The sequence below is a fragment of the Synchiropus splendidus genome, chromosome 7, assembly GCF_027744825.2.
Source record: "Synchiropus splendidus isolate RoL2022-P1 chromosome 7, RoL_Sspl_1.0, whole genome shotgun sequence".
NCBI lineage: Eukaryota > Metazoa > Chordata > Actinopteri > Syngnathiformes > Callionymidae > Synchiropus > Synchiropus splendidus.
The window spans coordinates 15,018,922-15,044,505 of NC_071340.1; the positions used below are offsets into that span (position 1 = coordinate 15,018,922).

General features: G+C 47.4%; 3 protein-coding genes across 13 annotated transcripts; all 3 read right to left on the bottom strand.

Annotated features, from left to right (window-relative positions):
- Window positions 1-968: 968 nt before the first annotated feature.
- Window positions 969-16,189, bottom strand: disp3 (dispatched RND transporter family member 3). Of its 10 annotated transcripts, none has more exons than XM_053870270.1 (25): window positions 16,047-16,189; window positions 15,104-15,203; window positions 14,846-14,952; window positions 13,651-14,764; window positions 13,347-13,457; window positions 9,016-9,887; window positions 8,712-8,931; window positions 8,510-8,646; window positions 7,532-7,666; window positions 6,840-7,000; window positions 6,561-6,700; window positions 6,384-6,493; window positions 6,148-6,312; window positions 5,850-6,011; window positions 5,687-5,791; window positions 5,485-5,621; window positions 3,502-3,671; window positions 3,306-3,436; window positions 2,954-3,135; window positions 2,751-2,877; window positions 2,547-2,692; window positions 2,319-2,478; window positions 2,132-2,245; window positions 1,718-1,890; window positions 969-1,559 (listed from the first exon to the last, which is right to left on the bottom strand). In XM_053870270.1, exons 6-25 carry the CDS (start codon window positions 9,878-9,880, stop codon window positions 1,203-1,205), a joined length of 3,897 nt encoding a protein of 1,298 aa, XP_053726245.1. In that variant the 5' UTR covers window positions 9,881-9,887; window positions 13,347-13,457; window positions 13,651-14,764; window positions 14,846-14,952; window positions 15,104-15,203; window positions 16,047-16,189; the 3' UTR covers window positions 969-1,202. The 10 variants fall into 10 exon arrangements, with proteins under 10 accessions (XP_053726245.1, XP_053726243.1, XP_053726241.1 ...); XM_053870268.1 differs by having other exon boundaries at window positions 13,651-14,661; window positions 14,721-14,764; window positions 14,846-15,203; XM_053870266.1 differs by having other exon boundaries at window positions 14,846-15,203.
- Window positions 15,290-22,212, bottom strand: si:dkey-32e23.4 (dynamin-1-like protein). 2 transcript variants are annotated; one of them, XM_053870276.1, is made up of 18 exons: window positions 22,050-22,212; window positions 21,491-21,620; window positions 21,274-21,415; window positions 21,081-21,119; window positions 20,835-20,881; window positions 20,692-20,763; window positions 20,503-20,589; window positions 19,731-19,893; window positions 18,967-19,087; window positions 18,562-18,900; window positions 18,117-18,237; window positions 17,843-17,998; window positions 17,267-17,356; window positions 17,086-17,184; window positions 16,805-16,921; window positions 16,617-16,726; window positions 16,369-16,528; window positions 15,290-16,246 (listed from the first exon to the last, which is right to left on the bottom strand). In XM_053870276.1, exons 2-18 carry the CDS (start codon window positions 21,590-21,592, stop codon window positions 16,190-16,192), a joined length of 2,022 nt encoding a protein of 673 aa, XP_053726251.1. In that variant the 5' UTR covers window positions 21,593-21,620; window positions 22,050-22,212; the 3' UTR covers window positions 15,290-16,189. The 2 variants fall into 2 exon arrangements, with proteins under 2 accessions (XP_053726251.1, XP_053726252.1); XM_053870277.1 differs by lacking the exon at window positions 21,081-21,119.
- Window positions 22,213-22,334: 122 nt separating this feature from the next.
- ubl4a (ubiquitin like 4A) lies at window positions 22,335-24,707 on the bottom strand. Its single transcript, XM_053870278.1, has 4 exons — window positions 24,548-24,707; window positions 23,840-23,945; window positions 22,936-23,147; window positions 22,335-22,877 (listed from the first exon to the last, which is right to left on the bottom strand). Exons 1-4 carry the CDS (start codon window positions 24,593-24,595, stop codon window positions 22,770-22,772), a joined length of 474 nt encoding a protein of 157 aa, XP_053726253.1. The 5' UTR covers window positions 24,596-24,707; the 3' UTR covers window positions 22,335-22,769.
- Between the last annotated feature and the right edge of the window lie 877 nt (window positions 24,708-25,584).

The following is a 25,584-nucleotide window of genomic DNA, read 5'->3' on the forward strand; positions in this document are numbered from 1 at the left end:
TTCTCATGTAAAGACGATGGTTTGTTGTTCAATATACTCTGTTACTCACTCGCTCTTTTTGCTCCATTTCTTCTCACGTGGTAGCGACGGGGCGCGCAGCTGTCGCCCACATGTTTCGATCATGCTGCCTGGCTACGGTCACTTTGACGTCATGATAAACCCATCCAACCTTGGCCTGGTGTTTCAGGGATTCGTGGATGTGCCTTCGTCCAGAGCAGCGTTTGTTGTGGATGCTACTAATAATTAACAGAACTTGTTGCAAGTTCGGAAGAACTTGTTTGTTTCTGGGTTGTGAAAGCATGGCATGTTGATCCTGGCGCTGCTTCTGATGCTTCAAGGTACCATTGAGTTCTGTGGTATCAAAACCTGCTTCCCAAAGACACTGTTGTGGATATGAATATGATTTTGGAAACTATTATCATCTGGAAAAATGAGCGTCCCTTCACCAGTTAGCACCGAGGGCTCATGGGAAATGCACTGTTAGGCCTCCTTACAAGGTAGCTATGAACATTAAAGTCAGAAAAGATGCTGAGTATTTAAGGCTATTTGCAACAGTATGAAGTGCGTCCTCAGTCAACAAGAGCACACAATATGCGATTTTTCAAAATGGCATCTTAAAGTAGGGAAACACTTTAAAATGATGAGTTGCACAGTATAATGTGATGCCAAACTGGTGCATCTTCCGCTGGGTTGGAACGTTTACACACGTCTAATGTTGTTTGCGTCCTTCTGTTTTCGTTGCCATCAAGAGCAGCAGCTCCGCATCAAACATTGATGCGGCGCAATTCTACGTTACATCCGAGCCATTTTGCATCAATGCTTAATGGGCCAGGTCATGTGACTGCGAGGATCTGAGTGACATAACAGTGCGGTGAGGACTTCGCTCCAGAGCCTGGACGGACCAGCTCCCCTGCTGCTGGGTGTGAGGTCACGCCGGAGGAAAGCAGAGCCGAGGTGGTGTGGCACAACTTTTTAATCCAGCACTGACAACAACACAGATGTTGCTCAAGAATCACGTAACACGTGCCTGAGGACAGCGAGTCATCAGGTGACCTGGACACACACGGGTCACAGAACAGTCAGTGAGAACACTTGCTTGACTGAGTCACATGACTTTAGAAAAGACTTGTCGTGTGTGTGTGTGTGTTGTGCTCGGGTGTGTGGTTTTGACATCACTGTGCAGCAGAAGTTCCCAGCTGCGGTCACTGGCTGAAGGACTGCCAGGCCGACGTCCCCAGCTGACCTCCGGCCCAGCACAGCGCCGCTCCCGCCGCAGCGGCCGGCGCCACCGCTAGGATGGCCTTCAGCACGGCGCTGGGGGGGCGGCTGAAGCGGGCAGGGGCCATGACGGCCAGGCTGGCCACCGTCACGGTCAGGGTGAAGAGGATGGAGACGGCGGTGTTGATGGCCACGATCTGACCGAACTTGGCGAAAGGCACGATGACGCAGAAGAAGAGCGGGACCGTGGAGATGACGGTGGTGAGGGCGCTGGACACAATGGCCACGCCCACGTGGTGCACCGCCTCCACGGTGCGACGCTGACGCTCAGCCGCCGGCTCCTGGAAAATTAAACCATGAATAACCTTCAAGGTCAAACTTGGATTGTTGCAGTGTGCAAGTGAGGAGATGCAGTTTTGGGGTCCAACACAGTTGTATCGGCCTTGAGTTTGACATGTCCATGTAAAAGAACAATGATGTTTGAGTGGAGGGTCTGTACCGAGTCCAGTCCAGAGGCAGAAGAGGCCTTGGCCCCGGCGAGCATGTAGCCTTCCACCAGGTGCAGACAGTAGTCCACGGATGACCCCACCAGGATGGACAGAGAAATGGCCTCCACCGCACCCAGTTCCCAGCCCAGCCAGTACATGAGCGCCACCACCAGGCAGATGACCCCTGTGACATCATCACGGCAGTTAGTCCCTTGCTAGAGAGTTGATCTCATGAACAGAACTGGGTCGGACAGCACTTGTCGTGGGCAACAATGAGGGTCCGTCACATTCTTCCACGACTTGATCTCAACATCATCCAAGTGCAGCCAGAGACAAGGCAACACGTCTCCACCTGGACTGAAAACTAGACCCTCAGTTGGAGCAACCTCAACATGCCAAACCCCTCCAGAACCTTGGCCTCTCACCTAAAATGGTGATGAGCACCGGCAGCAGCAGGAAGAGGTGAGCAGTGAAGACGGACACGGCGGCCACACAGATGGCCAGAGACAGCAGCAAACTCCAGAGGGCGCTCTCCACCCCTGCAGGGACAGCGCACGCTTTTCACTCACAGTTCCAAGACCCGTTTGGATTCTGTGACGGAGGTTCTGGTACCGATTATCTCCATGAAGATCTGCTTCCAGTGCTCGCAGGTCTGGAATCCTCTCCTCAGCGCAGAGGAGCGAGGGAGGGACGACAGCAGCTCCTGGACGAAGGTCTCCCACTGCAGGAAATCCGAGTAGGTCTGGAAGGAGGACTTGCCCTTGTAGGTGGTCTACAGAGGGGTCAGGTGAGGGTGAAGAGGGCGGGCGTATTCGGGTGCTGCAGGGGGGAGACACTCACCGACTCAAAGGCCATGGACAGCCAACGGACCTTTCCCGCCTGAGTCCCCACGGCTCCGTGAGACAGCTGACCCGGGAGCAGGTTCGGCACAGGGAGGGAGTGGCACTCGGGATGGAGCAGAGGTAGCACGGACGAGAGCTTGTTTCCTGCAGAGGGGGGCGGCGTGAGGGGGGTGGTAGTGCGTGTGGGGTGGGTTGGTGTTACCTGATGGCAGACACTGAGCTCCTCCAGGCTTCACCAGCTGCTTGTTTGCACTGATGGCTTTACAGATTCTGCACAGATGTTCCATCTCCTGGAAAATATCAAACTCTGGATCCAGTATCACTTTTCCCTTTGAAGAGAAGAAAGTAAACATTCGTGACAAAAGCGCTCAGCTTCCGTCGTGTTCTCCAGCGGTTCACACGGACCACGTCGCCGATCACGTGATTGTCCCGCTGCTCGCTGCGGTTCACGCCCAGGATCCCAAACACCACGAAAACCATGGCGCCCGTGTCCACCAGGGGGCGGACGGCCGGCTGCCCGCAGACGCCGCCGCTGCACGGGTTGAAGCCAGATGTTTTGGAGATCTTTTTATCTTCCGAGGAGGAAACTTGAAAGGGAGGAGAGGGTGAGTGAAGTGACATCTGCAGACGCTTGAAAAAGCTTCTACAGTAGTCAGATTCTAGTTGGTGAACTGGATCCAGGGTCGAGTTCATTATTATTGGAAAACACCATGACAGGTCCAGTGATCCACTTCCTGTCACGAAAACAGCAACTCACCACTTGGAAGTGGGACATAAAAGGTTCCCTTGGTGGGTCCATCGGGCACGGAAGTGACGCCACAGCCGGAGGATCTGGTGCACACTCGGGTAGAATGAGGTCTGAGTCGGTGCTGAGCAAAGAAGAGTTTCCTAAAAACAAGGCGGGAACAGCAGGTTGGAGCAGAGGAACATCTGCGCGTCTGGTGGGCGTTTACCTGCTGTGTTGCTGCGGTGACGGTGACACGTAAAAGGAGAACTCTGGCGTCCAGCCATGGCGGTGGTCACATGATCCGGATGTGAGCATCCAGCTGGTGTCGGGGCGGTACACGCGGGACACGCACGCCGTCATCCTCCGGGTGTAGTTTCCATGAGACTCATTATACGCCTGGACAAACACCAGTGACGGGCTCAGGACCTGCGTCTCTCCGTCACCACACCTTCAGCTCTGCTGATGGAACACCATAACCGACCCCTCCAGCGTGTCTTGGGTCCTCCCAGGAGGAGGCACAACAACTGGCATCTCAGGATGTGGACAAGCAGTGGCTCTACTTTGAGTCTCGGCCAGTTGACGGAGCTCATCATCATGTTTTAAAGAGGAGACACGAAATACTTTCTACACTCTATATGCATCCATATGTGCATGACGTGGACCACTTCAGTTGAAGGTTCTACGCCACCTTCGCTACTCAAAAGGGAAGTTAGCAAAAATGCAGGCTGTAGTTGAAGTTGGTTGTGTCCTAGCTAGAAAGAATTTGGGGCGTCGTACTGTACGGGCTTTACCTTTACCAGATGTAAAGGTAAATGAAGTTAAAAAGAGAAGACAGCACAGAGAAACCACATTTGTCGGCTTGTATCTTGGTCTCCTGGCCACTGGCCAAACCTCATGAGCATGAGTGACAGAAGATCAACCTATCGACTGAGCGTAAGAGGCAGACACAGCCTGTTCCAGTCCTGACTGGAGACAGGTTTCCCCCCCAGTTTCTCAGTAAAGAACTGCAGTGTGTCTCTTGTGCTGCCAGACGGGAGACGTGATTGGCAGAATTTAACAGAGTTTTGTCCACTTCACAGATGTTTTTCACTCGACTTGACAAAGACAAAGACAGCCATCTTCAGACAGTAGTTACATAACTAACAGACTAGCATGTGACTGACGCTACAGCTCAAAACCAGGCCACTTAATATCAATTCAAATGAATATGAGGTGAGTTATGGTGAAGAACAAGGCCACTACAGGACGAAACACTCCCTGAGAATAACAGAGGCTAACAGCGTCTTAGCTTTTAGCTTCTGAGTGAAATCATCTTTACTTAAAACTGGCTGGAAATACCAAAGAAATCGTCAGTATTTTATGATTTTATGAAATGGCATTAGAGGAAACAGCCTCGAGAAGGAACCCTGGATTTCAGTGAAACAGGCTTCACACACACACACACACACCTGAGCCCGATCTCCTAATCTCAAACAGCTCTACTTGAACGCTGGCCAGTAGACAATCGGCGTCAGTTTGTTGCTTTTGCTCGTCCTGGTACGACCCTCCGGGCCCGTGACCATTTCGTGAATGACTCGTTTTCTCACCTTTTTTCCTGTGCGCTTCTAAGTTTTTCTGATCAGTCTCCTTTCTGATTCACTGTGTCTGTGCTCTCCGTTGTTCCTCTCCCACAATCCTGTGGACTTACTCCTGAGCCCTGGACACTGGTTCCTCCCCTCCGTTTGCGCTTATGGACGACGGTTTCTTGCTGGATCGTTTAATTTTCTCTCTGGTGTTAAGGTCGAATTTTCGCTTCTATTTTATACTGTCTTTAGTATTTTGGTTCTGTTGTTATTAAGTCGAGTGTAATTCTGCTTGTCTCCTCATTAAATTTGTTGGACTTGACTTCGGTCTCTGTCTCCTTCCTGTTGCATGAGGGTCTCCCTTTTGAAATTGTTACAGACCGAGTCTAAACCTAGACCAAACTGAACAGAGAACAAACTACTGGCAATGAAAGGATTTTGGTTCTTGATGTATTTTTTTAATGAGTACCGTTTCTTTTGCAGTAAGAAAAATAAATGCAGTGTTTATGAGACCTACAGCATCTGTATTCTGTGCTTGTGCTCACTAGTAAAACGGTGGTCATGGTAAGAACCGTGGCGCTAAACTGTTGAGATGAACACAGCGAGTCAAACACCTCAGAATGAAGCGAATATAAAGTTTGCCGAACCTGAAAGAAGGAAACCTCATCGTGCTGCGTGCCGCTCGGCTGAGGCGCTGCAGGAGTGCTGGTGTTGAGAGTGAAGCGATAAACTGTCGAGGCTGCTCCGGACTCCATCTTCGATACACACACTGTCAGCAGAACATCTAAGACACAAAGGGTTGAAATACTGGCTCAAACATCCAGCACAAGAGCTTAGTTTGTCATCCACCTGTTTGGTTTGTGCCTGAGGTTTTTCTGCTGCTCTGCTGGCGTGCAGAGACCTTGAAAGCTGAAGCGCGGCCGTATAAAGGTTTGGGTTTCTCCATGAAGACACCTGCAGGACACGCACCACATGTCACTCTCTGGCAAGAAGCAGCCGGCGGTAGACTCACCTGAGCACATGGGGCAGGAGATGCCTTGACCACTGAGGTTGCTCCTGAGAGCCAGCAGGGTTTGGAGGTTTGTGTCGCGGCGGAAGAGGAGGGGGGCGTTGGTGGCGGGTCTCAGGAGGCAGCAGCAGCCGGCTGACACGAGCAGGACCAGGAGAAAGACACCTGAGAGGCGCAAAGACAGAAAGGTGATCTGATGTGGACGGACCTCCTCTGACTCCCTCCCAAAGCCCATTTCTCTGCGACGCATTTTGAATGTGGGGAACCTTGGGCTTCATTGTGAACTTCATACAGTTCGTACCAAGAACTGCCTTCCTGTGCTCCACAGCCGGTTCAGCCACCAAACGCTTGAGGGCCCACTGGAGCTTAGTGCTGACCACACCCACGTGTCTCCGGCCAGCAGGGGACGAAGGTGTCTCCACTGACAGGGACAGAATGGCAGCATCACCATCTGTGTCACAGGAGCCTGGACAGGACAGCAGGGGTGTTTACAGCCTCATTCTCATCTCGCCATTCAAGTGGAGATTAAAATCTCACCTGGCTCCATCTCAACAGACAGAAGCGCCACGTCGTCGTCCTCGTCTGACAAAGGACTGTGGCTCACTGACAATCCCGAAAACAGCTTCCAACCGGGGACAGAGAGACAGCTGAGGGGATTGATGGCACACATCAAGCCCACGTCTCTCACACTGCAGGGAGTAAAGTGAGGCTCACCAGTTCAGCCAGGCGTGTTCGCGAGGCTCCACACGCTGAGTCCAGATACAGAGAGCAGCTGGCATCAGGACAAACACGCAGAGCCAGCAGCAGCTGACGATGAGAGCCATGAAGAGGCCGAAGTCGTGCACGGCCGGGATCTAAGTGGCAGTCACATGAAGTAAAAGAGCTGGAGCTTGTTGACTTCAAATGAGTGCCGACTGAGCCACTTGTGTCCGGGCGCTGCAGCGGAGACGTTGGCACTCGAGGCAGCGAGCTCACCACCAGCCAGAGCTTTACCTGAGAGAAGGTGTTGGCTGCGTATGCAGCCGCCGTGGTGAAGGAGGTGATGAAAGTGGCACGACCAGCTGTCTTCATGGTGTAGACGATTCGCTGCGACAGCGGGAGCAGATCTGAGGCCTGTCTGAAGGTGCTGATGAAGACGAACACATCGTCCACCCCTGTGTTTGGAAAAGAAAGAGTGATGTTGTGATGCGTCGCACCGCACTTCTGTCGCTCAGAGCGAGCTTTAACAGCATTTTCATTTCATCATTTGGTTTAAAATCTCATAATAGATTATAGATTTCATATAGTAGGGATTCATGTTCATTTTGACACTTTTTCATCATCAATAATAGGCTAAAAATGTAAACTTATTTTATGTTTAGTCACAGAGAACAAAACTTCAGCAGCCATTATAAATATATTATAAATTAGATATATTGTAATTTATTCATATATTATCATATAACTATTACTATATTACAAATGCTCAAAAACTAAAAGCCAAAATGTTGGGTTTTTCTGTATAACCCAGACCAATGAATCCCAAAATTTCTTCTGTCTCATAGAACTGAGGTAATTATATTTAGGTCAATATCTAACAAAACTTACTGAACAACACGACTAAAGGACTTGAACTAGAGAGTTGAAATCAGCGTTGCATCCGTGCATCCATCAGCACGCTCCACACATACGTGTTGTTCTCTCACCGATACCGATGATGACGAAAGCAGCCACCCCATTCAGAATCCCCAGGTAGCGCACACCGAACACCACGTGGTACAGGAACAGAGCCATGAGGCAGCTCAGTCCGATGCTGGCCAGACCGAAGACGGTGAGAAACACTGTGGGCAGAAAACACAAAACTGAAATTCACTGACATTTTTCCATCAGGTGTTTGACGCCTCTTTCCTTAATGTCGACAGCATCTGCTCTCGCCCAGCTGGGGAGGACCCCACTCTGGTCTGTGCCCCGATGCTTATCCTGCGCTTCTGTCGCAGCTGACTCGCCACCATTCCTGCTGGGTCTGATTTAGACTAGGAAAAGTGTGGCCTGGGGGCCAACAAAGGTCCTGCACTAAAACGTTATGGCCCTGGAAAGCTTAAATCATAAAATGCTGCTACATAATAAATATGTATTGAATTGAATCCTACCTCTGTTCATTATCTTAGTTTAGAGTACAATGTTTTTTCCACATACCTTTTTATTATATACATTTATATTGAAGGGATTTTATTGGCACCCAGTACTAAACAAATGTGTTATTTCTTTCCTGATCTTCAGTGATATTAAATAGTTGCTTTTAATTTAAGAATTATTACTATTATTTGTAATTGATTTTAAGGGACTGAATTCTATTTTACCTTGATATAGTCTCTCCCTGAACAGGAAGCAAATAAGCGCCATAACAGCATGCAATATCAGCCACCCTTTTCAGGATAAAGAGGCTAATTTTAGCAAGAGAGATCTGACGCATTGCCAGTTATTGCAAGCTTCCAGACTCATGTCTGATCTTGGCTTGCTGAATGACAACTTCAGGCTGCAATTGTGGTGGGTCACAGCGTATATTTGAGGCGTTCAGTTTTGGTATTAGAAGCAAAAATGACACGGCAGCCAGACATGTGTTTGTCCAGCTAGTGAAACCTGCATGCATCTGGCTCAGCCTCCTAGGAATCTGTAAGAGATACCTGAGAAGGAGGTGAGCACAAAGACCAGCAGGGCGATGCAGACTCCGCTGATGAAGGCCAGCATCACATCATTGTGGAAGGTGTGTCGGACTTCATCATCGAACAGCTCAGTTCCTCCGTAAAGCACCTTCACCTGCCTGAGACAGAGACGCAGAGGAGAGGGTAGACGCTGCAGGCCGGCTCCGCCAACATGAAAGCCCACCTGGTGGATTGCTTGGCCAGGATGTCTGCGTACTGAACTACAAAGTTCTTGAAGCGAGTTCTTTGCTCATCTCCTCGGTCCTGCAGGGAATAGTATGATGGAAGAGGCGCTCCAAAGTGGATCTCGCTGCGCAGCAGGGAGGAGGAGAGTCGCTCGGGGGAGAGACTCTCGTCCACATACCAATAAAACTGCGGGTGAGTGATGGCCAACCTCAGAGAACCTGCCAGAGGGAGCCGGTCTGTTATTAGTCCAAACATTGGTCCTTTTACTTTCCGAAATAGCCGGTAATAGATAGCCGCCCCACCTTGGATGTCGGCCAGATCTGGACCCATGCCGTCGTAGTAGATCTTGCCTCCTCGCTCACTCGGGTAGAGGTAGGTGAGGAGTGAGCTGGGCGGGGAGCAGTAGGACGGTCCCAGAGGGAGATCCCTCAGCACCTCCATGGGCTTCCAGCAGAACTGCTGGAACTGTGGGTGCTGCATCAGCAGGCGCTCCACATGATGGATGGTCTGCAGGCGCTCGGGGGTGAAGATGTTGCTGTCACCGTCTCCTTGAGCCACAAACACCAGCTCGATCCTCCAAATGGCCTGACTCTGCAGGTAATAATTGGGAGCAAACCTGCGCCTCCTCAAGATCTCCCCGTTCTTGTGCTTCGTGTCATTGTGCTTCACACTTTCCTCCATCTCCATCGCTTCATCCCTGCTTCTCCACTGAGGCGCTTCTGTTTGACAGGTGACAGTGGAGTTCTCACTAGTCCGGTTAGCGTGGCCCAGCTTCTCCAGCAGGAGCTCGCACAGGACCTCAGAGTGGAGGTCTCTCCGGCGCCGGTCCCAGGATCCCAGCTGACTCTTGACAGCGATGGTGAGCGCGTCAAAGCGCTCGGCGGAGAAGTGAGTGTGCACCTCAAAGGCACTGTAGGACAGATCTATGTCCAGAGGGGGGCAGTAGATGAGCATGTAGGCAAACAGGGTGCAAGGTAGCAGGACAGCGACCCCTAGGATCCCTCCGCTGGCCCAGGGCTGAGCGTACAACCAGCCCACTGCCCTCCACACACTCCGTCCTGCTGCATGTGTCACCCCATCCTCCTCATCCTCCTCCTCCTCGTCCTGCTCCTCATCCTCTCCTGCCCAGCTGGTCTGGAACAGCAGAGGACCATCCTGCACGTCCATCCCGCACCTGTCAGGGGGACACACAGCACATGACACCAGCATCACTCACTGGCACAGCAAACCTTGTTCTGGCAGCTAAAAAAGTTGGAGAGATGAAGGACAAGGTAACTTTTGAAGTTGCAGTCGACGAACAAGGACGAGGAATTAATTCTCTCCTGGCGTCTCGCACACAAGTCAGGAGGAAAATGGAACCTTTAAAAGAGAAGATGCTGCTGCTTTAACATGCTGATCACAAGAGAGCGGGGGTGAGACGACTAAAAGCAGGATCTAATTCTTCTTGCTGTCAGCTCTCGTAAGCCATTATCACCTGGAAGCCGTCTTCTGGTGGCTCTCTGCGTCGCAGCAGATGCTTTGTCTCCTCGCCTGAATATTAAATCATGCAACTTGTCTAATTATCGCCGAGTACAGCCAGCAGGAGAGTGGGGGGTGGGAGAGGGGGGACCAGTGGAAGCCACCTTTTGATGGATGATGGCGGCTGACAGGAGTTTAATTCTTCACTGTGGTATAGATCCAAACTAAAGAGCTTGTGATCCGCAGGATCATTGCAGCCCCGTGTGTGCACAAGACAAACACTTGGAGAAACCAAAACAGAAGGTTCATTAAAAACGTCAGGGAAGTTCTCATATTTAAGAATTCAGACGAAGGAGTTTGTCATGGTTTCGGGGCTGTTTCTCACTGCAGCTTCAGCGAAAGGTGCCACACATTGTGGAGCATCCATGTCCTGCTTCCTCCATCACCCTGGAGTAAGAGGATGTCAACCACCATGGAGTTTTTGGCAAGTCAGTGACTTGAACTACTGCACGTGATGCTGCAGTGACATCTAGTGGCTTCCTCGCAGGCTTGCATTGGATAGTCAATGATAGGTGAATGAATGATGGGAACAGATACATGATCTTCACTGCAAGGTTGCGATGGGATTTCTTCAACTGTTCTGCCTTCACATCCACACTAGCAGCAACTCAAAATGTGAAAAGATCAATATGCTGTTTTACAGTCTTCATCACCACTGTTGCAAAAATAACACAGGAGTTCTGAGCCTTTCAGCTCATTTGTTTTGTTTAACACAGTCTTCCCCAATATACGTTTAATTTGTCATATTGACTCATGTATTAATGGAGGCACCCATTGAAACCTGGACAGAGGAAGACCAGCGAGAAATAAAAGACAGCAGCTGTGAACATTAAAGACACCCAAAAACAGCAGACTTCTATAATTGAACACATGACAGCCTGGAACGGCAAGATATTCATGCAGGACGGACCTTATCGCAGCAAATCAAAGGAAGCAATGCAATTCACAGACCTAAAGGCTCAAAGGACCTCTTAGCCTCTGAAGTTCCCAGGAAATGGTCTCCATCCAATTGGATGGAGAATTTATTGAACTCAGAGGCTGAAGAGCTTGAAAACAACATTAAAGTATTGAGGTCTTTTTAAGTATTTAGGAAAACTCTTTGTAGCTGCAGACACCTTTAGATATTGAAAGTAGGCCAGAGTGCTGACTAGGGATCATTTGAGACTCATTTTCAGCTTTCGATCATAGCACGTCAGCCTCCTCCACCTGGACCGATCTGAACCCCACCCTCCCTGGTCACATCTGTCCACTTCATGTCCTCCTTCATCACATCCATGAGCCTCTTCTTCTACAGCCAGGTGCATCTCGGAGCAACTGTTTTGGTTTCTATGGTTTACGCAGAGCATCGCCACCCCTGATTCTAGAGGTCGTATGATACATATGAAGATGTTATAGGGGGTCTACACATCATTTGCTTGACCTGTAAGGGATATAGCAGATCAAGCTTGGCATTTCACTTCACAACATTGGAGGGATGAAACTGATGTTCTTAGGAGAAAAGCCCCTTAAGCACATAAAAAAAACAAACTCCACACAGACAGGATTCAAGGTCAGACTCACAAACCTCCAGTGCTTTTCCTTTTCACCCTGGCTCTACGTAAAACCTCCACAAGACATCTGAGGCAGGATTTGAACCCTCCACCTTCGAACTGCAAAGGAGCAGCTCCGTCTTCTTATTTTTCATTCAATGCGAGGCTGATTGTTCACAATTCATCATCAGCGGTCATTTAAAGACTCGGACGGCCGGAGAACCCTGCGCCTCCTCCTTTCTTTAAAATTGATTCTGGTTCAAGTATTGAATCCAATTTAGTCATCGCGCTGGAAGAGAAAGACTGGAGCTGTAATTGTGCTCTCGCAGAGAATGAAAGCGTACGCAGACTCTCATTTTGCTTAATTCCATTATTGTAATCCTGTTACATGCCGTCTCTCCGGCTTATTTTCATCATCAGGACGGAGACATATGAGTGGCGCGCACACACACACATATATATACACATTGATGGCGTAACCAATCAAACAAAGGACTCGCGCCTCGACACCTGTGAAAAAGAAATCACGCTCAAGATGCGTGACAGGATTCTAAATGAGCTCAAGATGATCTTGTCTGAGTCGGACAGAAGCACACATGACTTGTAACTCTCTCTGTGTACCTGTGCACTAAACACCTTTGGAGGGAGCGTCTCCCGGTGAGTGTCCAGGAGCAGCACCTCCTGTTTGAAAGCCAGGACTCTGCTGTATAACTAATGTGTTTACAAGCTGCCAGATTCCTCGCTGATGCTATTTCTCAGCAAAGATCAGACGCTGGCGATCAATCTCCACACAGGTGGGGGATAAGAAACTCCAACTTTGCTTCTTGAATATAGATAGAGCTGTCTTTCTTCTGAGAGTTTTTGATAAGTGAGCCGCTGCACATTATTGAATCACAACATTGACTTGCAGGTGACGCTGCATCTATTGAGTTAGCTGATGCCCAGGTGGCTCCCTGGCTGCTTGACTTGTCCGATGAATTCGACTCCACACATAGATCACCTCAGAACCCGAGTCAGGAGCGTGGACCCATCGTGTTGGCTGCTCACACTCCAGCCATTTCAGCCCAAACGCTCCCCTACAATCATCGCTCTTCACCAGTGCTCTTTACCACCCATCAATCCTGCTGCTGTTTCTCTATCTTGTCCAAGAGGTGAGAATTTTCTAACCTTCATCACAGACAGCCGCTAAAAATAACCACCTGATCATCTCTCCATCTCATCCAGCAGGGTTTTCTCTCCCTGCCAAACAAACTCAGCCAGCCTTCCGCCTCATTTAGAGGTGCGTTGATTATAAGCTCTGAATAAATTCCCGCGCCCCGCGGTGTGTTTTCGACTTGCCTCTCACCCTCCGACTTCAAAACTCTTTTTTCGCCTCGCAACAACTATTGTCTCATTTCATCAGAGTGCGCTGGGTCTGGAGCACCCCGAGGAAACAATCTGTCTCTGAATCAACAAACTGAATCATCCTCATATCAGAGGAAGGTTCAACCCTCGCCCCCGACAATAAAGTTACCAGCGTCGAGACCAGAGATGCTGTGATGCTTTCTGCGGGTTCAGTACACATGATGCAGTGTAACCACTCTTACCTGAGGCTGATGAGTGGGGGGTGGGGGGGTTACAGGTAGAGCATCCGTGGCCTACTGCTTCCACTGGAAACGTGATGAACTTGTGCTCTTCACGATCATCTCCTCCATGCCCTGTGGTGGAGAAAACATTTGTTTATGAGAAGAACAAATAACTCCAGTAACAGATGCCCCTCCTGGGGTTGAGCCACCAATCTCCTGTCAAGCACACACTCACTCTTTCTAAGGAAATATTCCAGTCACAGCAGTTAATCATGTCTTTGCTCCCTCTTTTATGCCTCTTCTCCCGCACTCCCTCCTCTCTTACCCGGTTGTCCAGGAGACGGAGTCAGTGAGAGACATTTCTTCCCAGAAGCTTCTCTCTCCCATGGCTTTGTTCAGCTCGCTCTGCTGACTGGCTCACCACAGGAGGATGGGAGAGGAGGGGGTTGCATCCAGAGTCCGCTGCCCAGCATTGCTGTGAGGCAGAAGAGCCTGCAGCGGGGTGAGAGGTGCTCAAGCACGCGGCTTGGGTTGCAGCTGCTGACATTTAGATGGACTTAAAGGGTTAAACATTGATGCAGCGAGTGTGGTTGCTGCGGTCCAGCCCCCTTCCATCACCTCCGAGTTGGTATGGTCTCGTCTAGGCTTCACTTGGTGGGAAGGTGGGGTGTGTTAAACAGAGGGTGAACAGAATAATACCCCAGTGCAACCAATTTGAAATGATCCGCTTAACTTCTGATTCATTTTGCTGAGTTTGATTGAAAAACTGGGTTTGTTTATCACATGAAAGCACCAACGTTGATTCTTTCACGCCAACAATTACAGATTTAACAGTGGTTTTGCGGCTTTTAGGAGTCTAAAATGTAAATTTCACTTTGCCAAACTCAAGAGCTTAAAGGCGGTGGAGGGGAGATTCTCCATTGTTTTTGTAACAATCGCAGGGCACAGGGAGTCATCAACTAATCTCTGTATGGTTCTGGACTGTGGGAGGAAATCAGAGTGCCAGGAGGAGTCTCACACACACACATTCTTGTACTTATGTCTCTGTGAGGACATCGACGTTGTTGTTGACATAATGCTTTCCTGAGTCTAAACTTGTAAAGCTTAAACTTAACCTGAACTGACCCTAATTGTAATAACGTGGTTATTATGAAGAGCACAGTGAGCACAGAGCAAAACGTCTTCACAAAGACACACACACCAGGCACAAACCTGCAGACTGTTCATCAAGCCAGAGATCTCGCTGTGAGGCTGCAGCACTGACATTTACTGGCCTTCATCATACTTTGTGTCAGGTAGTCTACGGCTTTCATTGGGCTGTTACCTCACGTTTCACCTGCAGCGACAACCTTCCTTTGATACGGCAAGCTTTAGCAGCATAGATCGTTAACTCACTTCCGTCCACAGTCCTATTCTGAGCATCCAAAAAGGTGTGCATTCTGTTCAGTGCAAAAATATATCCAGAATTACTACATAGAGATATACTCCAGAAATATAAATCCTTAATGTTATGGACTTACAGATGGGGCCGGCAAGTCTGGGTTTAGGTTCAAGACTTTTTTTCTTCTGTACTCTCACTGTAAAGCTTCTCTTCATGGACCCTTCCTCAGTCCCATCCAACATTAACCTGCACTCATAATGGCATCCATCACTCCGACATCCATCACTTCAACACTTGAGTGTCATTTAGATCGTCACGCCCATCATCCATCATGGAAATGAGATTTGACCTGCCTGCTGTGAAATGTGTGTGTGTGTGTGAGGAGACTCTGGGACACCTTGTCTTCATGCTGCTAGCGTGACCGTGACCCACTCAGCAGCTCCACGCTTTCTTCCTGGTAGGATCAATATCCTCTAATAATGTCTATGGCTGCAGCACTGTGGGGGACAAACAAACACGTCTTATGAAAATGGATCAATTGTCAGAATGAAACCCGAGACTCACATCTGGTTTTTTTTTTTTTTTTTAAGGTTTAATGAATTTCCCCCACACAGTTCCTTCAGTAAACACTGTCGGGCAGGGACCCGAGAGGCAGTTGACACAAGGTGATCATCTACGTTTAAATAATACAAAACATCTGCATCCTTCCATCCATGCGTCACACATGCACACAAACACTGACATGCACGGGACAAACAAACGTGGCTCTGCTCCCTACAGTGAGTGTTTTCCATTAAGGCAGGTTCATTTGAAGAGTCACAGGACGAGCGTTGGTAATCCGAGTTCTCAGTGCTAAGGAGTGACAGGGGCAGTGAACATCCACAAGGTGTAACAGTAAAGGGAGCGAGGCAGCACTATAGAGGCCCAGGCCTGGTGAAGATTTAAAAGAGGGATATTCACGATTCTTATCGCAGCTTTTTTGTGAGTTTTCAGCTGGAGGGGGTCAACATTGTTTTGAGGAGGAGAGAAGAGAAGAGCGGAGACTTCCAGGTTTGAGAACTCACATCAATGTAAAATACCAAACTGTCTCTTCCAACGGCAATCAATGCGCCTCTTCCCAACAAAATCAAATATGTAAATGCAACATTTTCAATCAGTTGAAGAGCAATTAGCACCAGAGAGTTTGAAAACAACCCGCATCTGTCCTGCGATGGAATGATGAAGCTCTTCGTGAACGGACACTGCAATAGAGACTTGGAATGGCGAGAGCACATGTGTTTGTGACTTGAATTGAATGTTGTTTCGCTCACAACAAAGCATTCACCCATTGTGCCTGAGACCTTGATTCTTCACAGCGAGAGACGGCACTTGCAGAACCTTGTCCAGACAACAAATCAATGTGTGTTGGTCCACGCTCACTCTCCACTGTCACTCTGAACTCTCTCAACTCTGGTGTGCCTTGAGCGCGAGCGTGTTCCTCCGGCTACCACAGATGCGTCTCTCTGATCTCAGAGATGATGTTATTGGCTTTTTTAAGGGCCTGAAACAAGGCGAGAACATAGAATGAATGTTTGTGTCTGGGGAGATAAAACAACTCTCGGTGCCACACTGATAAACTATGCACTTTAATTTCGGGCTAATAAAGAGAAAACACGCTTTTACCTCGAGCATTTGAGCCACCTCTGTTCGCTGCTGCGCCGTGTCCTGAGACTCAATGAGCAGCTCTTGCAGCAGAGGTTGCTTGTACAACTGACCCACCAGCTCGCTCTGCAGATGCTCTTTCACAAAATTGACCAGGAAGTGCATCACTGTCTTTGGCACACTGAAACACAACACCATTACATGAGCTATTTTGTAATGACTGGGCCATTCCCTGTTTCCTACATTCCATCCCGACATGAGACACCTACCTATCTTGAATGCTTTTGCGGACGATGAGGAAGTAGCTCTTGATGAGTCGCTGAATCACCTCACAGTCTCTCTGCTCTTTTGCGCTCAGCTTGCGGGACGCCGGCACCGCCTAGTAGAGCGAAACTGTTACAGCACGATGACGGCTGGGTAATAAGGGCTCTGTCACGCTGCAGATTCCAAAACTCACAGTGTCGAGCAGGTTAATGGCCTGGCCTTTGCTGGGGCTGCCGAAGCCAGCCGCCTGAGCTTTTTCTTCCGAGAGCTTTTCATTCTTCCAGCGTTTCCCTCCGTCCAGGGTCTCTGCCTAACACCGGCAAAACAACAGAACTCAGGGGTGAAAGCAATTTCGCCTTCGCCAGTGTTTCTACTTCTAAAATTGAAAGGCTCTGCAATGTTTTCAGAGGACAATATCTGTTATTAAGAAGAGAGGATGAGAGCCGGTGGCTGTTATTACAGACGAATAACTACCTGCTGACTGTTGACAGAGGCCGAGACCTGAGCTGCGTCCGTGAAGTCCGGGTGTTTGGTGTTGATGTAGGCCAGTTCTATCGCTACCAAGTTGTGAACCTGACAGCAGGAGCCGGACAGATGGATGTCATGATCAAACGCTTGTGTTAATAAAGAAAGGCTCGGCTAAACTCTGCATTACCATATCATTAGTGATGGGCAAACGCTTCCTCAGTAAACCCGTCACCACTTCCACGATGGAATCGTGAAGTTTGGGGAAACGCAGGAGCTCCTTGCAAGCAAACAAAACATGCCGCTGTTACATGGATTCCAATAATGGAGTTTTAAGTGAACACGGAAATGTGTAGCAGTTCAAGCAAACAAGTCATTTGTTGGCGGAAAATGTTATTAACGCTTTGAGAAAAGTGAGCCACGCATAAGAAAGTGTAATTATCGAGACATGGAGTGGAACTATGCAACTGCATGGTTGGCGATGATGAAAAGTCATGTATGATGCATGCAAAAATGAAAAGCTAGACTCAGTGCACAGCTGGACATTTACGATCATGTTGATCTGCGACAGATGAAGAAAATGCTCTGCTCTGTGGAATAGCTATACTTTGTCAGAAGTATTGTCCTCTCAGGGTGAGTTTTCTTCAGTTTTGCAGAGCAAATCTTGAATGGCATGTACAAGTGAGCAGTCTTTTAAATGTGCGTCTGTAATCACAAGCCCCATTTCACTTGCTTGATCAACCACACATTGAATCACGCGGCCAACCTGTGTGCTGTAGGAGGAGCAGTGCTGAATGATTCGCTGCAGTTCCTCATGAACAAGCTCCACACAGCGCATACTGGGCTCCTCCAAACGCTTAATTTGCCGCTTGACCAGCAGCTCAAATGAGACCTCTGGAACAAAGAGGGCTGGTCGAGGGCCCTAAATGGCAAAGCACAATAAAGGACTCAGTAACTTAGAGTCATTTGTACCAGCAAAATGGAGCTTCAGTACAACAGGAGAGCAGGAAACTGACCCACACCTGAGCTAATGAACCTACCGTTGCATTACGAATGGCCGTGAGAATATCGAGCTCAGTCAGGCCTCCCAGGGGGTCGATGGTCTGCAGGGTGCGACCAAAGGTTTCATGGAATATGTAACAGATCCGGGCGCCACCACAGCTGCAGGAGAATAGAAGGACAGGGCTGTGACATCGTCGACAATCTCAGCTGCAGCACAATTAAATTCAGTCAACCAAAAAAGGTCAATATTAGCTCTACACATATTTGCATGACTTAATCGCCTTGAGCCCAGAGAGCTGAGAACAGAAAAGTGCCGACAGATGCTACAACCATTTCAATTTACAGCCACCCCAAGGACAGCGGGTACTTTTCAGCACCGCAGGGATGGCGCACGGCAACAACCTGCATTAACTGGCTTTAATAAGGACAAGAAGAATATGAGGAGTCTGACTCCAACACATGATACGGCATTAGGGGACTCACAGCTCCGACGTCTGGATGTATCTGGCTGTGCCCTCGATGGTGTTACAGTAGTCACTGGCAAACTTGGTGACGATCTGCAGCAACATAGCGCTGTGGTCTTCCACTGGTTGGCCGTAACCATTGAGTCGAGCCTGGTACTGAGAGTTGAGCACAGTGACGCGGGTCTTAAGGTCCGGCAGACAGTCGCGGATATGGTGCATGAGCAGCCTGCTGAGTGTTTTGGCCAGGTATCGAGACCCGGCACGAGAAGCAAGTGAGGGGTAATGACGCTGCAGGAAGGTGTGCTCGTCCTTCATCGAGTCCTCCAGACTTTTGTGAGTGTTGATGTCATGTTGACTCCTGGCAGGGTCACACAGGGACTTGGTCAAGCTGCAGAAGAATCATCCGTGCATGTCACTTTCCTACCTGTTAACAACCCCAATAATTCCAAGGCGGATGGGGATGACTCGACCGAGCAGGACCTCCAGCGCATCTGTGCCTGCATCCATCAGGTCCAGTTTGCTGACCACAAGCAGAGTACGGCGGCCTGGTGGGTACACACACGCGTGTGGGATCAGTGGAGACAAAGCTCAAGAAAAACCATGAACTTCAGTACAGCAGCAGCAGCAGAGAACGTTTCATTTTCCCTCCATAAATAAAGGCGTTTTCTTCAGCAGAACAAAAGCTGCCACAATTATAATTTCGCACAGAGATGATCAATCTATTGCTTTGATCCCTGAAACCGAGTGAAGCGAAACTAATTATCCAGCTCCGCAGAGAAATGTTTTATCTAGTTTTCTTTCGACAGAACTTTTATTATGGCGAGTGATCTACGTCTCATGAATCTACCCTTTTCAGAGGCCACGCCGGAACTATTGATTAGCATTCTTCATTTTTCAAAAGGTGTTGACTTTCCTCAACAGCTATTTCATAAAATCAGCGGGCCGAAGTGAAATTAAAAACATAAGCATCTGTGTTGAGAGAAAGAATTAATTATTTATAAGAGGCTGACTCATCGGATTCTTGTTCTCTGTTTGCAGGCAAGAATTGGTGTGCTTATTGACTCCATTTCAATTCTCTATGATTAACCCACCAGTAGTTTCCACTTCAAGAAATGATGTGAAATATCAGAAATGAAATCTTCAGGAATAAATTTTAAAAAAAAATCGCCCATGGAAAAGATGTCCTACCATCTGGATCCACCTCACGAGCCAATTTCAGCGCATCTGATGTGGCCAAGTCAGAGTTGGCAGGAGACACAGCGAGTATGAGAGAGTTTGGATTGGAGATGAAGGACAAGATCATCTCTTGCACTTGCGACTCAATGTCCTCCGGCTGATCCCCAACTGGAACCTGCAGCATGGAGAGGCAACTGATTTGTGGGGACGTTCATCAATTATTGACTCAGTAGGGCATGGATAAGTCTTGGCTGTACTTTGGTCAGAGAATAAGATTAATATTACCCATCAATGCAGGGATTAATCTGGGAGTGTCAACAAGTGTGTGAATACCTGTAAATGTTTAAGCACTATGCAATCGTATGGAGGTGAGAGGTCACACATGCTAATAATACGATGTGACATTCAGTAAATATCTCAGAAAACCCACAAGACGGAGGGAATTTAAGTTCAACACCGGAATAACACCTACTTTCTCCATGAGCTCAAGCTCAACCAACTCAATTATTATTTCTGGCTTTGAGAATTAGCATCAGAGTGTTTAATACAGACATCAATATAATATATAAAATATGACTCAGCGAATCAATAGGAAATAAAAAAGCTTGCCGGCAGAGAGATCTGGTCTGAAAATTGGAACAAATGGGTTGAATTAAGATGCCAAATACATCAAGAAATCCAAGAGTATGCTTAAGAAAGGGTAGCTCATATCAGCATTTGTTTAAAAAACAAAGAAAAAACACATATTTCGTGCTAATAAACACATGAAATTCTGTCATCTCACCTTCGTAATGCCAGGCAGATCAACTAAGGTGAGGTTGAGGACTTTAGGGGAGAAAATCTTCAAATAAATAGGCTCCGGGCTGATTCCCTGCAAAATAAAAAAAAAAGAAAGACGACATTGCACTTTATGAAATGGGACATGAGCCGAACCTATCCTGCAGTGTATTTTACACAAGGGCTTGACACACACCTTGTTGTCACCTGAACTGCGTTCTGTCTCAGATTCAATTTCCTTGCGGATTTCCCCAAAGTCTGTGAAGATCTTGGAATAAAAGCATGAATAATGCATCCACTGGCTCACACACAGTAAAGACTGAAGATATTTAAATTCACCTGGTTCTTGCAGTGCAAGAATGTCCCCCATTCTTCAGCTTTGACACCTTAACAATTAAGCAAGAGAACTAGATAAAAGAACCGGTCATAAATGTGAACACAAAATAGAAACGACTACATAAAGAAAGGAAATTATGAATGAGAGTTTAAGTGTGAAAAGATAAACTGGACTGATTTGAGATGGATTTGTTTGAGTGACAGGGTTGAGTAGATGGAATTAATACAGCAGAGCAACAGTTTCAAGACCTGGATAGCTGTTTTGGGCAGTTTGATTGGCCCCATTTCCTGAAGAAGTGCAGAAGAAGAACAGGGACAAACACTCAGTGTTAGCAGAAGAAAGTATGAACAGAGGGAAGATATATCCTTTTATCAAGAGTTACTATTCTACTATGTTTATATTATGGTATATTAGATATTATATTATGTTCTGTTCATGTACCATTCTCAATCTTCAGCCGGTCCTGCAGTGGAGCTACATTAACCAGCTGCAACACCAGGGGTCGCCTGGTCACTATTCCAGATCCTCGAGGCAAAAAGTCCCGTCCAACCAGGCTCTCCAGCACCGAGCTCTTCCCACTACTCTGATGGGAGGAAAGAAGAGGTTTTACAGCATCGTTGGAGGACAACAGCGATGCCGTACAGCGACATCCGCGTACCTGAGACCCGACCACAACTATCTGGGGCAGCTGGACGACCTCAGCACCCACAGTGAGGAAGACCTCCTGCAGCCGGTTGATGGTGGGAATCAGACTCTCCATCCTTCCGCTTCGGCTCGCTCACTGGAAACTGAAGATGGGCGAGCACTCACGCAAATGTGGAAAAACATTTACCGGACACACGCTACATCCAGCCCAGTCATCAGAATTGGGCTGAACGACAAACAAATACTGAAACAGAGGAAACACAAGTGATGCATTGTCGATGGATTCTCATGTTTACAGAATGTTGGAAGGGCAGTGGTCCTGATGGGAGACGCGAACCCGCCCCGGACCACTCAGACCGAGGAGTACATGCACATGGCGAGCGGGGTTACATCTTAAATTTCAGTCAAATTGCAATATGCACCGACATAAAAACGTTACGAAGCAATGAAAGCAAAGCAACAGGAAGCTGCTGCGGTTAGCCGGCACATGCTAGCGGCTGCTCAATAGGAAACGAGTCTATGGCTAGCACAAAGCTAAACGTCGTCGATAACAAACTCGAGCTATTTCTCACCTTTCTGCTGTTCTTCGAAGATCCTTTTGACTAACTGACGCGTGACATATTCGGGCAATGCAGGAGGACAATCAAAGCATTGAAATTGAAGACACAAACCGGCGGGTGATTCAAAATCAGCAGCAAAAAACACAAGCGTCAGTTAGCCAAGTAGGCGGGTCATGTGTCACGTTCCTGGCAGGCGATTGGTTAAAATCTGACAGCTAAGTTGATCATAAGACGTGCGATTTAATAGTCGCTATTACTTTCATTTTTTTATTAAGGTTTAATGAGATAGGAAGCCAAATCACATCATGACATCAAAACTGCCTTCCTGTTTATATAGAAATCATAAAACACTCATAATATTCACGGTAGAATGTGCATTACCTGATCACAGAGCAGGAAGAAAAACAATATTGAGTCAGAAATAATAAATAGCTTTCAAAACAGTCCTCCCATAGAAACAGCAGGCAGCATGAATGACTCCTCTGTTCACTTATGGTGTGATCAGGTCTTGTGACTTTACTGCAGGATTGATTCCGTGAACATCTTGAGATACTGTTTCTTATCCAAGTCCTTGATAGGAGGAGAAGAAAGTGCAGTTGACAAACAACCACTGGTCAGCTACACAATAAACTCCCGGAAGAGAAATTCATTGTTTGTTTCGCATTGGCTTCGCACATTTTCAGCTGCGCACATCCCAACACAAAGTTACAATAACTTTTACATTCTATTGTTTCAGTCCATGTACGAAGTGTCCATGCTGTCGCCGTCTGGGTAAAGGAGTCTACCAGCCAAGCGCTCGATGTCATCAAGACTCAGCTGTCGAAGGGATCGCTCATAATCCTGCGGGAGGGGAAAGATTAAACTGGCATTCTCTAGTTTGATTATTTTGCAAGTTTACCTTTATAAGCTGTTCATGAACTTTAGCAGCATCTGCAGGACTAAAGTGTCTTGCCAGAATAGTGGAGAGAGTCTGCCACACTCCAGTTTGTGAGTTGCTGTTACTGCTGCTTGCTGCCGTTCCAGGAACACCAGTCCGCTCCCCCACTGGACGAACTACTAGATTTAATTTAGCTTCTGGGCCAATGGAGTAATCGCACAATCGGTGTTCATCTAAGAAAGGAAAGAAAACACAATGAATACTTCTCAGGCATTGCGTCTTCCCATTACAATTAATGGAAAAAGAAATAATGCGTTCCAAGCCTTAAAATAGGCTTTTGTAGGAGTGAATGTAGAGTGTCTGCTGCAGGTGCGCTGTTCCTCTATGTGTGTGGCCGCTGCATGCGGGAGGGGTTGCCGAGTGAGTGACGTCTCTCCAGAAGTGAAGAGGTGCCCGGTGCGTGTCCAGCTCTGAATGTGCGCTTCTGTGCAGTTTGGCTGTGACAAAGTCATAAACCAAGTAACACTCTGTCCCAGACTCGCCTCATCCCTGTCCCAGCTCCAGCCCACAACAGGACATCAAACCCTGGAGTGAGCGCTCCAGCCTCCCCTGTGACACTCTACCACGGTCCAGTGTGGAGACAGGAAAGGTTTTACACCTCAATATGAAGAAAAAACAGTAGTAGTCAGTAGATGTAGCTAACGGGACACGTCTGCATACAGAGGCTGCGTTATACACAATAACAAAGCGCGTCATGGGTCAGCTGATCGGTCCGCGCACGTTATGTTTTTTTCCGGCTTTTTTTCGGGGGAGTTCGAGTTCTGGATTTTCGTTCAAAATCCGAAGCAAAAAAATCTCAAAATTTTTGTTTGAACTCCGATTTGTTCGAATTCCGGGACGTTCCAAAACTGAGGTACCACTGTACCTGCGAGTGCTTTCCCTTTAAAAAGCAACCGCTGCTGGTTAGCTGGGATGCTGAGACATTGGGCTACAAGGTCCTTCACTGTGGAGACTTTTTCATCCTCATTTACCTGGAACAGAACATTTAGAAATGCAGTGTTAAAATTGCAAAAAAAAACGTTATTCTAGTGTCAAAATATCATGGCTTGGCTATGTGCTTCATACAGGTGATACTGACTCTCAATCACACCCACTATGGTAGCAGAACAAGGCCGATCAAGGGGGAAAAAGGGGCCTAGTTTGATTTATTTATTCAGTTCTTACAGTCATTCCAGTCTCTTAACTGAAACGAGATTTAACATGATGGTTGAGCACACTTTGGAAACGGATGTTTTATATCAATGACGGACTAAAGGTCACTGTGCAGGTCATTCGATATACATTACATCCAAAAGTCACTTTTTCATTATTAACAACGAATCTCACCATTGTCGTTACAAAACGCGTGGAAGTGTATCCTTAGTTGGCTACACAATCAAGTCGGCAAACAACAAATGTCACTAGATATGTGCATCACGCCCCTTTATAGCATGTTTTCAATAGAATTGAGAACAGATTCCAAAAGCTTTTAAGTCACTTGAAACTATCCGTAACAAAAAACATCACCGGTCTACTAGGCTAATGGCTAGTTAGCATGCAACATTCGTGTCAAAGTCGATAAAACTGGACCTACATTGATGCTGCATTCTTTTCCTTGGAGCGGTTTCACTGTGATAATCATAATGAATGTGGTCCCAAATCGAAGAACATCAAATAGATAAGTCAAATTAGTGGTTGAGTATAGTGTTTTAGCGATAAGGCTCACTCTTCCTCGTCAACCGTGCTTCCGCTCGCTGTTGCCGAGCGCCGCTTACTGGCTGGAGTATGTAAGTACACCAACTTGAACAAACGATTTATCGATTTTACCTGCACAACTCCGACGGAAAATGTCGAATGACGAACAAGATTCTTATGTTAGATGCAAAAACGGGCGGAGAAGAGTAAGTGGACACCATGCCGTTTCTGCAGCTGCTATCAACTGGCATCGCAATGAACATTTTATAGTAACATCTACAAAATATGAATTAAAAATATTATATATCAAATGAAAAACCCACATCAACCTATGTACAGTCTGACTTTGAGATTGCAAATAGAAAACGCAGAGAAACGCATTTCCACACTTTTTTTTATTTCAGTAGAAATTATATACCAAGGTTACAATAGTATATGTGCAAACAATGACAAAAAAAATATTAAAAGGTTGTATAATATTTCCAAACATTCTAACACGTAGGTCACTCTCAGTGTGTCGCCCACATGTACAACACAGTGAGAACACATCAATTTTAATAGCCTTTATTGTCTCTATAATAATGCTTCATGAATGACCTCTTTCCAGTGTCTGGATACACCCCACAGATATGCTGATCAAATTGAGTTCTCCACCTCCCTTCTTTAAACTAACACCGCCGAGACGACTCCCCCTGGTCATGTGATCACCTTCAGTGCCCAGCCAGCCCCAAGCAGGAGGAGCATCCTTCACTGTGTACCTGTCGAGTGGACGTGCTGCCTCAGTGGAGGGGACACAGTGAGTAATCTATCTATCCATCCATCTATCTATCTATCTATCTATCTATCTATCTATCTATCTATCTATCTATCTATCTATCTATCTAATATTTTGTATATGTTCTTGCACAATGCAATTTTGTTTGTTGATGTTTTTTT